Source organism: Genypterus blacodes, unplaced genomic scaffold, assembly GCF_046128005.1.
Source record: "Genypterus blacodes isolate CSIRO-AG114 ecotype Tasmania unplaced genomic scaffold, CSIRO-AGI_Gbla_v1 ptg000120l_1, whole genome shotgun sequence".
Classification (NCBI taxonomy): domain Eukaryota; kingdom Metazoa; phylum Chordata; class Actinopteri; order Ophidiiformes; family Ophidiidae; genus Genypterus; species Genypterus blacodes.
In genome coordinates this window covers 578,921-590,721 of record NW_027466923.1, presented here as the reverse complement: position 1 = coordinate 590,721, position 11,801 = coordinate 578,921, and the positions used below count along the sequence as shown (strand labels likewise).

Here is an 11,801-nt window from a genome sequence, read left to right as displayed (position 1 = left end):
TACAACTGATAACAGCCGTCATACAGTTTCTTCTGTCTTGTTTATATAGTTGCTATACATGAACTAATTACAAACATCTACATTGGAGTGGCTAAAATGTTTTAAGTAATCCCACTGCGTCCAATTTATATGATATACCGTATATGATATTATCCTCTTAAATAAATCCATTCGAATATTATTCTATTTTCTTTTGGGATATTGAACTACTATTTAACTCACATATGAGCTATACATTTATAGACCCAGACTTGTCCAAAAAATGGCGAGAAAGATATTATTTGTTCTATACTGTGATGGTATGGTTTGTTCTGTACTGCACACCATGGCCAATGTAAAGAACATGCATGCCTGTTGTAATCTGAAATCAAACATTGACACAGGTAGGAGGAACTGATAATGCTGAGAACACCAATACTGGCTTTCCTATTTTCCTACTTCAAGCTCAACCACATGTATAACATTCAAAAGATAAACCACTTATTATATTTACATGGCAACATTAACATCACCAAACTTGTGTGTGTGAATTACCCATACAAAATAATAATTCCCTAGTTGTTTGTGTGTTATTATATAGCTTACAATGTTAAATGCATACCTTATGTAATTATGTTGAATTCATACTATTTCCCACAGGTGGAACTTTAGTTGCAGTAGCTTACCGGAAGAGAGTGGGGGTGCTGCAAACAACATTGAGCATCGAAATGAAAGTATTGTGTAGTGTTACGTTTGTATTGAGATACTTCTGGGTAGTAGTAGTCTTACATAGTGTTTGTGGAAGTTAATGTGACATAATGTGAGGATTAATCAGAACCAAGCGGCATGAAATGAAGCCAACAGTCTTAATCAGTTCTGTGGACACATTTGTTGCAGATAGGAAAGACAAGAACATGTTTTCATGACTAACACGAGCTGTATGCGATGGCAACAAATAAAATGGCATCATGAAGTGTTGTTGTGAGCTGAGGTAGTCCACAAAAAACACCATGCTGGTAACCAGGAGCACTCCTTCATTTGGTACACTTATGTCAAGGTTTACACACCACAGCTGCTGAAAAAAATATTTTAAGACTGACACAGTTTGTGTGAAACTAAATCAAAAACATGCATTTACTCATTCATAGCAATCAGAAACTATGTTGTCTTATTTTAAGGTTCTTAATTCACAAAGTTTCTTCAAATCTCTGTCCACAATCAATCAATCAGTTTTCACTGTTTTGCTGTTCTTCAATACACACACACCCCCCTCTCCTCTTGCTCTCCTTAATCAACCACACCCATGGATATGGGGCGTGATCTGATCATCATTACAATGGAATGGAATTTGTGTGTGTGTGTTTACCACCTTATCAGGGGTCCCAGCCTTATGGTTTTTGTCACAGAAATGTATGCCCAGGATAATGGACAAAGTACAAAGTTAAGGGTGGTAAAAGATTATGTCTCAATAGGGCAATAGAGACCCCTGTGCTGGACAGTTTTTCACATTTTAGTAGTGTAACGCAAAGCATTTCTGGGAAATTGTGGTAAACATGGCAATAAGTACATTCCCACATTGTAACATTTGACTGTTATATTTCCTTTTGGAAACATTTTCATGTTGTTTGTTTGTGAAACACACTTCCAGTGAAAGACTTGGTCAAAAGTTAACAACCTTACCTCATTGGCTGGGGCATGGGCTACCATTTGGGGCGTGACAGGTATGGTGCAGCTGGAGATTAATGGTGGGGGAGGGGAGTCAGCAGGGCTGGAGGGTTAAGGGGGGGCAATGGTTGAAGAGCTGAGGGAGGGGTCGACAGGAGGCCGGGTTCAACAGGTTCAACTAATTGTCTGGCTACCGGTCTGCTTGTAGCCAGTGATGCTCCTCATGCCACGCCACACGTCTCCTTTAGTAGCCTCTGGACGCACTTCATCGCCTCCCTGTCTACTACTCGGAAGGTCCTCTTCTTCTCCTTTAAGAGAACCTTGATGTTTCTGGTCACCCATGGTTTATTGTTGGGAAAGCGGCGTACAGTCTCTGTAAGGAGGAGCTGTCTGCTTCCTGAACATTGGCATACAGCAGAAAGCATTCGACATGACAGTGCGCATACAGTTATGGGACATTTGGAGATCGATGGAAAACAAGTAAATTGAAAACAGCAACAGCAGGGAGCCACGGCCGGCGAAGGTTGTGAGAACATGGCACAGTAGTGTGGACGCAGAGATCTAGATGACATCAGTGTTGTTGGTTCGATGATCTAATAGGTACAGTTTTCACAGGATGATGTCAAACAGCAGTGAAGGCACGCAGAGACCTGGATGACATCAGCGTTGTGGTTCGCTGATCTCATAGGTACAGTTTTCACAGGATGATGTCAAACAGAAGTTAAGGCAACTTCAGGCTGCATCATAGGCTGTGCTGAAGAAAAGAGAAGAGAAAAAAAAAAGAACACACTCACGGAAATGAAAAGCTAACTAAAAAATTATTTGACGTGTGGTCATTTGTTATTTGAAGCATGAGCATTCATTATCTGGTCCAGTATACCTGTCCTGCGATGCTTGCCTTGAGTTTGTAGATAAAGGGATCAGCATGTTCTCTGAAATTCTGTTACAGGCCTCAGGCACGCATTACCTGTTTTGCACAGAAATAAATAGAAACAGGAGACATGGCTGTGTTTGTTCAACAGCCTGTTCTCAGTCTGAAGGACAAGAGCCATGCGCATTACACAACCAGCACACATTCTGGTGGACACTTGTGGAAGGGTTGGGAAAATACATGAAATATAAACTTAACTGGATAGATAGTGAAATTTGGCCCATTTCATAAAAATACATAATGTAGAAATTGAAAATTTGCAATTGTGGCCATACATTTGTAAATGTCACACCTGCCTGAGTTCTCCAGGCAGGGAGTTCCACAGCAGGGCCTGCACAGCAAGGGCCCAGTATTTTCTAATCACTAGTTGAGGTTTTGGTACAATTAGTAGGTCCCTGCTGGAACATCTCAGGCAGCTATCAGGCTTCAGGAAATAAGCAGATCTTTTATCACCATTTAAGGCTTTAAAAGCAAGCCGTAAAATCTTAAAAGGGTCAAAGGTCACTGTTACGGCTATTAATATCAAGTTTGAGCGACACCTAGTGGGGCATAGGCCTGCATAACCGGTATGGTGGAAGAATAGCCGGGCATGTCGAGTGACAGCGTTCCAGCCGTCTCCAGTCCAGTTGGTGGCAGTAATGCGTCACTAAGCCGGTTTCTCCAAAGCCAATAAACTCTAAAGAAGAAGACTGAGAAAGACACGAAGAAGAAATGAGAGCAACCAAGCGCAGCTAAACAAGAGCTAGAGACATTACAGGGGTGTAATAAGTGTCATAAACCGCAGCTTCTCTCTCACACGGATGGAAATATAAGGTAAAACTTGTTTGGAACAAGCATTTCCTTACGTTTGAGTCGGTTTCTTCGTTTTGAATGACAAACATTCCTTAGTATTGACGTGAAAGTTACGTCGCGGCTTCTGACGTTTCAGACTTTAAATAGTCCGGTCATATCAAACAATGGTGTGATTCCAACTCCTTTATCGATAAAACATGGTAAAAGCAGGTTATTGGTCTGGTCTTGTGTGTTTTAAAGTTTGTGTAGACGCTAGTGGATCCTTCTATTCAGGGCTGACAGCAGCTGCTAGCCCATAACATAACATAACACAACATAGCTTCAGAACCAAGAGCGGAAGAGATGTTGTCGTTTCCTCATATCAAACTGAGTATTATACAACAAAAACAACAGGTCAACCTAGATCACCACTATGTTTACGTCACGCAAATATTTACATGAAGCTGCCGTTAGCTAAATGTAACCTCAAATGTGCTGTGACATTCATTTTCTCTCTGATATTGACATCATGTTCTTCATTCTCTGTGTTGCAATTGTCAAATCTTTAATAACCAAATATGAGGCGATCTTTGCCATATGTTTTGTTGTTGTTGTTTGTTGAATGTCTGAATTCGACTGTTTTGTCAATTCTCTGCAGGGTGAAATCAAGGTGTGGGAGTGGGACCCATCATTGTTTATTAGTGCATGGATACAAAGCCAATGCGCAGGTAGGGTTGTTCCATCACCACATTAGATATCAATTGAAATCTAGTAGATCAACTGAATTACTCACTGCCTCCCTCTCATTAAGGGCCACCAGCGCACGCCAAGACACCACTGGAATGGACATCACCAGCCGCTGTACTCTAGGGGACCCCAACAAGCTCCCTGAAGGGGTCCCCCAGCCGGCACGCATGCCCTATGTCTCTGACAAACACCCACGGCAGACCCTGGAGGTCATCAACCTGTTACGAAAACATAGAGAGCTCTGTGACGTGGTCCTGGTGGTGGGGGCCAAAAAGATTTATGCACACCGGGTCATCCTGTCTGCCTGCAGCCCCTACTTCAGGTAAAAAAACAAACTGTACTTCCTAAGATTTTTCCGGAAAGCTCAGATTGAAGGAAAAGCAGCTGGTGACCATCTGCTGCTCCCCCATCCAGAGTGTACTGGCATACTGCATCACAGTGTGCATCCAGTTCATTTCTATTTAACTTTATTTACATAGCGCCAAATCCCAACAAACGTTATCTCAAGTCATTTTACATACAGAGCATTTAAAGAAGCCCAACACTCCCCCATGAGCAAGCACTTGGCAACAGCGGCAAGGAAAACAAAAGCTCTGCATTGTGGGATTGCCGTTTTACTTAAGTCACTAATGCTTGAGTCACTTTAAATAAGATAAGATAGATAAGGTATCTTAGTAGAGAGCATCTAAGAATTGGGACATCCTTTGTTTTGGGGGGGTGCATATTATGACTTAGAATGCTGACTATGCAGGCATCTCACAAGGTTTTGGGACAGACCCAATGTCCCCTAATGTCCACATCTGCTTCCTGTTGCAAGTACAAGGCTTGAATGTGTAGTTGTAGTAGTGGTGTTAGTGTTAAACTGTCTTGATTTACCTCCATGTTGTTCCAGGGCAATGTTCACAGGAGAGCTTGCAGAGAGCCGACAGACTGAGGTGGTTATCCGAGACATTGATGAGAGAGCCATGGAGCTGCTTATTGACTTTGCCTACACCTCACAGGTAACAGCATCATTGACCAGTGTATTGATGTTTGAGTTTGGATGGAAGGTGAATTATATGCACATAAATGGTCATGTCATAACAACTACAACTGTTGTTGTTGTTGCTTTATATATGTTGCTACTGTACACAGTAAGCCAGGTGTGCTGCTTTCAAGGCCTGAATAGCACTAAACATATTCTCCTTTGCCTGCTTTTTTGAGGCATTGATTACACTCGTAACTTCACACCTCTGTATGTAAATGTGGAAATTCACACAGAGAGAAACATTCTACCTATCAATCTAAAGCCAAGTTTGAAGTCCAGATTATGTGTTGCTCACCAGGCCAGTGGATTTAATTAAATGAAACCAAGTGAATACAACAACAGCAACTGAAACAGCTTTAGTAAGTAATTACCTAATGGATTAATCAATAGTGTGTTTGATGTTGTGACCTCCATGCTCGTAGGTGACAGTGGAGGAGGGGAATGTGCAAGCACTGCTTCCTGCAGCTTGTCTCCTTCAGCTGGCTGAGATCCAGGAGGCCTGTTGCGAGTTTCTCAAAAGGCAGCTGGATCCGTCCAACTGTTTGGGCATAAGGGCCTTCGCAGACACTCACTCCTGCCGTGAGCTGCTCCGCATCGCAGACAAGTTCACCCAGCACAACTTTCAGGAGGTAAGGGATCATATTCTCCACCCAGCATTCAGCATAGAATCACATCTCTGCACTGATCATAATAATATTAACCTGCAATCTAAGACATGGAAAAGAACATAACCCAGGGCTTTAAGTTCTCTGGCACTGAAGTGAATTTTCCGGCATAGTAAAGGCTTGAAGACATTTAACCTCCAGTGAGAGAGAGGTTCAGTTGCCTGATATAAACTTTCCTTGGCTAACAAATGAACTGTTTTGCTCTGTCATCTAATAGGTTATGGAGAGTGAGGAGTTCATGCTGCTGCCAGCCAACCAGTTGATCGACATCATTTCCAGTGATGAGCTCAATGTACGCAGCGAGGAGCAGGTTTTCAATGCTGTGATGTCCTGGGTGAAATACAGCATCCAGGAACGCAGGCCACAACTCCCACAGGTACCTCCACTGGTGATACTGTCATCACAATACAGATATCATTGTATGAGAACACTCGATGGTACTTCCAATTTCAGACATAGTAACATAATTACTGGGATAACCTTTTAGCCACCACAAGTGATTTTCAGTATTCACACATGCAGCTACATTCAGGAGCATTGCAGTCTATGGCTATGACATTAAACTGACTGACTGACATGTGTGCTGCAGGTCCTACAGCACGTCCGGCTGCCTCTGCTCAGCCCCAAGTTCCTGGTGGGCACCGTGGGCTCAGATCCGCTGATCAAGAGTGATGAGGAGTGCAGGTTGGTTTAGATGTTAATGTAAAGTATCTAAAAGTCTATCTGGTTTGCTTTCGAAATAACTATGAGAACTTTAAACCATGTTTTTCAGCTAAATCAGGAAGGGGTTACATACTGTTTTTGCTGTACCGACCATTTGTGAACTTGTATTCCTGATGCCTGGCTTTTCTTTGCTTTGCAGAGACCTGGTTGACGAGGCTAAGAATTACCTGCTGCTGCCACAAGAGAGGCCCCTGATGCAAGGCCCCAGAACCCGACCTAGGAAACCAATCCGCTGTGGAGAGGTACTATTCGCAGGTCAGTATGTTTCCAGATGTATTAGGCCTTTTGCTCTGGTTTGGGACACCCGTGTTTCATGTACATACGTCTGGCTCTGAACGTACACGTGGATGTACACTTCTCACCTTTATGTTTACTTAAGAATGTTCCCGTTCTTGTCCTGTAGTCGGTGGCTGGTGCAGTGGCGACGCCATTTCTAGTGTGGAGCGATACGACCCCCAGACCAACGAGTGGAGGATGGTTGCGTCGATGAGCAAACGGCGATGTGGAGTCGGTGTCAGCGTTCTGGATGACTTGCTTTATGCGGTGGGAGGGCATGACGGTTCATCCTACCTGAACTCTGTGGAGAGGTCTGGCACCAAAGTCTTTATTCCATCTGTAATAAACTTTTAAAAATTGGGAAACTGAACAAATTTTCCTGCACAGATATGATCCAAAAACAAACCAGTGGAGCAGTGACGTAGCCCCCACCAGCACATGTCGTACCAGTGTGGGCGTGGCAGTACTGGGGGGTTATCTGTATGCTGTGGGGGGTCAGGATGGTGTTTCCTGTCTCAACATTGTTGAAAGGTAACGGTCATCTAAAACATGCTCTAATGATAAAAGAATGTTTTCCATTGAATGTAATGGGATTCCAAACTTCCTGTGTTCCAGGTATGATCCTAAAGAGAACAAGTGGACACGTGTGGCCTCAATGAGCACCAGGCGCCTCGGTGTAGCCGTGGCTGTGCTGGGTGGATTTCTCTACGCCGTGGGGGGATCTGATGGGACGTCGCCTTTAAATACTGGTACGGCACGGACAATCATCCATGACAATGTGTGTATGGAATTAAAGGGATAAATCTAACCCTAACCCTTCTTTCTTTCAGTGGAGCGTTATAACCCTCAAGAGAACCGCTGGCACACCGTTTCCCCCATGGGTACCAGAAGGAAGCACCTTGGATGTGCTGTCTACCAGGACATGATTTACTCTGTCGGAGGAAGAGATGACACCACAGAACTGAGCAGTGCAGAGAGATACAATCCCAGAACCAACCAGTGGTCTCCTGTAGTGGCCATGACATCCAGGCGGAGTGGGGTAAAAAGCGTTTTTGAGCCTTAGATGTTTTTGTAGATTTGTGGATTATAATGCTGTAAAAACTGCAATGCTCTGTTCTTGTGCATGAGGCTGAAGTCTACCACCTGGGGTTGTGTCCATTTCTGTAGGTGGGCCTGGCAGTCGTAAATGGTCAGCTGATGGCAGTCGGAGGCTTTGACGGCACAACGTATCTCAAAACCATAGAGGTGTATGACCCTGATGCCAACACGTGGAGGTATGTATCAATGTCCAAAAACACATCAAATTTTTTATCAAATGCCTGGAATAATGAATGAATTTATATCACTATTAAGATATTACAATATTTTGATGGTTATGTTGTAGTTGTGCATGTTAATTGCTAAAATAGTAGACTAAACTAAATGCACTGGAACCAGCTGGATAAGTATTTAAGAGTTGGGCCTGTTAAGCAACAAGCAAAGTTTACAGATATAATATTACAAATAAAATCAGTCCCACACCAAGAGACAATTATAATATATTAACAACTGAACCATGAATCCAACAGCAAGTGTTCAGTACAAAGCCCCACATTCAAGAACAGAATGTCATCAAGCTTATTATGATTACATCCAATCATGCAACAAATGTCATCCTGAAAATCACAACCTCATCAAGATTTTTATGTTGCCAAAATCAGTGTAAGTGATTGTTTATTGTGATTGACATCGCCAACATTCTATTCCCATTATACCATCTACTATCACAATAAATATAAGTCTTTGTTTTTGGCATAAAGCATGCTCTCATTCTAGTGTTCGTGGTGTGGGGAAGAGTAAGGATAAACATTCACCCAAAGCGAAATAGCAATCTAAACACATCTCTATCCAACACAGTCAGGAACAGGTTAAGCATCCGTTTCTAAAACTGTATGATAGCATGTAAAGCTATGTTAAGCAGCCAATGAGGAATGTGTGATTAATGATAACTGTATCTCGCTCTATCTCATCCTCATCTATCATGCTTTCACATCCACAAGTATCAGTTCAGTATTTGTTGAGGCATCATTTCTGCATGGTAAAAGAACAGCCGAGCCTTTTCTTCTCCTCATCTGTCTGTCACCTGTTTCTAGGTTGTATGGAGGAATGAATTACCGCCGGCTGGGTGGAGGCGTGGGTGTCATTAAAATGACTCACTGTGAATCCCACATATGGTAACTCCCCCCCCCGCACGCACTTTTTCATCACATTACGATGGATGCCCCCTTTTCACGACACTTGTGCCTCCAAAAGCGACGCTATTAGATCAATCAGAGACGAGAGCAAAGTGGAGCACGAGGATGAGAAGAAGGACAATGAAGTCATCAATGAACTGTGTTGTTCGTCCCAAAACTCACACCAAAACCTCTGACTCTGAAAACCAACCAGGCTTCAACAACCGCCCACAGTACTCTTTAACCATGAAATGAACTCTGAGCCAAAGGCTACCAAGTACTGCTAACCCGTTTATGTCCTCAGTCAAGGTCTCACCACATTCGTTCTCTGAGCTTCATGGTCTGTACGTCAATGTGGGTCATAATATGTTGTGTATGTGATTGGGTTTGTTGCAGCGGGGAATACTTATACATTGTTGTTCTTTTATTGAATTGAGGGATTTCTGATCGGGTCACTATAAGATAAGATAAGATTGCCTCATCCTCCTGAGAACTGAAAGAAGAATCTTGCCGACACACGACTACATAATGAGTGTCAAGAGGTCAGTGCTCCTCTCAAGTCTCTTGTATCTCCTTTCTGCTAATGTGCATCGGTTCTGGCGGGCGGTCAGTCGGTCGGTGCTTGGCCAGTGCTCAGTTCAGCCTTTCCAAGACATTATCTGTGTGAGTGAACACTGTGATGATTCTTGGGAAGCTGCTTTAGGTAGTGGTAAACAACAAACGAACAGCCACTGAGGCCTTGTATTTATTGTTTACCATTGCAGGCATAGAATACAAGCCCACTCAATACGTCATCGTGTTCCAACTGCAGGTCCTGTTATTTTCTATTTTGTTCTCACCAGAACAACTCTTTTTGAGTTCAGAACTTATTTATTTTTGGTCGAAATGGAATGGCTTAGAGTTGTGTTCACAAAGCAGAATAGGATCAGTTCCATGTTGGTTAAAACAAGGCATCAGTGGCTCACCTCTGCTCTGTGGTCTCGTCTGTGTGCCATTAAGCATTAGAAAAGTCAGACTCTCCTGCACATGGAACTGGGACTTGGCCTGACTTAAACAGAAGGTAGGGCCGGTGTCAGTGACGCTCTAAATGTCTCAGTTCAGATGATGACAGTTATGATGGCATGTCGGTCAACTTGACCCTTAGATGAGAACGTCGCCGTTTTCCAGCTGGTAGGCTCCGGTGCTCCAAGATGACACTGTGGTACACACTAGCGCTATTACAGTGGTGAAAAGTAGACCATGTATGGGCTTTGAAGTTAATAGTTTAGTGATGTAGCAGGAATGCAAATAATAAAGCTCTCTATATAAATTAATAGACTGTATTTCCGTGTGATGGCACAGGTCGTATGACACTGGTCGGCTAGTGCAAGCTTATCACTTTTTGTACCACATTGTAACTGTAACCTTGTGACTTTCTTAAACAGATATTCATTACTAGGCTTGTTACTATGACAAAGTGAAGTTAATGGGTTGACTGGAGCCAAACTCAATCCTCTTGGGAAGCACAACGGCATTGGTTCACTCTGAAGTGTCTACTATAAATCTGGGCCGCCGTCCAAAACCAAAACAATGGGGATGTTATCCCACTGCGACACAAGTAGTCCACATGATTGCATACAGATTATTTATCCCAATAGAACCAGTTACAGTGAATAAAATATGGTGATGAGACACACAAACCATAGCAGCTGTTGATTAAATACAGAGGTCCGCTTACCACTGTTGTATGGTCATGTGACATTGTGATGCAGGTGAACAGGGTCTATTGATTTAACATTATTGTATCATATAATATATCTTTTAATATTTTGAATTTTTTTTAGATCCAATGTTGACATGTTAGTAAAGCTAGATTCATATTCAAGGTCTTATCGTTTTGAATTATTTTTTGTCTGAGCCAGTCTGTTTGGCTCTTGATGGGTCACATCAATATTTGTAAGTGAGTTGTATGTGCCACCAATGTCAACACAGTTCTGCCCTCAATGGAAACTTATGATCATAATAAACAAAAACCATGATCCACATGCAGTCATGATCAAGAACCTAAACAATTTCTTGCTACATTTTCAAAACTTGCTGGGCTAAATTGAAAGGTTCTCCATAAATGTACAATATCCTGGTCTCCTCAATGAGCCCATCATTGTTGTAGCTTTCCTCTGCTTATTTGTACTGGGCTGTGAGGTGCAGACAGCAGGTCGTAATTATGAGGGTGCCTAACAGAGAAGTGTCATTAGAAAATGTAAACATAAAACAACAACAAGCATTGCCTAACATCTTGTTCACACATTAATGGGGGGAAACAAATCAGATCTGTTGTTACAAAGGCACAGCATTGAATGTGATTGTAGCATAAATGCCCTGTTGTCTCTCACCACAGTGTATTTGAAGGAGTTCACACTGAGTCAGTTTGCACTGCGAGCCGCACGTCAGCCAACAAAGAGCTGCATGCTGCTGGCGAGCCTCTTGTTCGCCCCCCACTCCTGTACTAGGCAGTTACATTGAAATGCACGTTAGCCACCTTTTCATCATGGAGCAGGTCCTAATATGAATACTGTTGTAAATGTTTGTTGAAATGCTGTGTTTAGTTTTCTAGCTACTACTCATTTTAAGCTGCAGGATATCACAGTTCTTATGCAAATCTTTATATTGATGACTGATCCGATTGAGAGGATATTGAAATATTTTGCAGTCATGCATGCAGAAATCCTTTTATATTTTGATAATCTGGAAAAGTTTTGTGGCTGATTTACGTTTCCTTTTAGAATTGCCAAACATGGTCATATTACCTTTTCCAAAACAAAGAA

General features: G+C 42.5%; 1 protein-coding gene across 2 annotated transcripts; it reads left to right on the top strand.

Annotated features, from left to right (window-relative positions):
- Positions 1-3,264: 3,264 nt before the first annotated feature.
- On the top strand, positions 3,265-11,022 carry klhl20 (kelch-like family member 20). Of its 2 annotated transcripts, none has more exons than XM_076162266.1 (14): positions 3,265-3,388; positions 4,005-4,074; positions 4,167-4,415; positions 4,986-5,094; positions 5,543-5,749; positions 6,003-6,161; positions 6,375-6,469; positions 6,648-6,763; positions 6,912-7,095; positions 7,172-7,315; positions 7,400-7,533; positions 7,615-7,823; positions 7,952-8,058; positions 8,917-11,022. In XM_076162266.1, exons 2-14 carry the CDS (start codon positions 4,052-4,054, stop codon positions 8,999-9,001), a joined length of 1,821 nt encoding a protein of 606 aa, XP_076018381.1. In that variant the 5' UTR covers positions 3,265-3,388; positions 4,005-4,051; the 3' UTR covers positions 9,002-11,022. The 2 variants fall into 2 exon arrangements, with proteins under 2 accessions (XP_076018381.1, XP_076018380.1); XM_076162265.1 differs by having other exon boundaries at positions 4,158-4,415.
- Positions 11,023-11,801: the final 779 nt, after the last annotated feature.

Excerpts from the sequence above, each read along its gene's own strand:
- klhl20 (XM_076162265.1), top strand. The coding sequence starts at position 4,052 with ATGGATACAAAGCCAATGCGCAG. Across the intron at positions 4,075-4,157 it reads GATACAAAGCCAATGCGCAG|GGCCACCAGCGCACGCCAAG; the intron begins GTAGGGTTGTTC and ends CCTCTCATTAAG. Across the intron at positions 7,824-7,951 it reads TGACATCCAGGCGGAGTGGG|GTGGGCCTGGCAGTCGTAAA; the intron begins GTAAAAAGCGTT and ends CCATTTCTGTAG.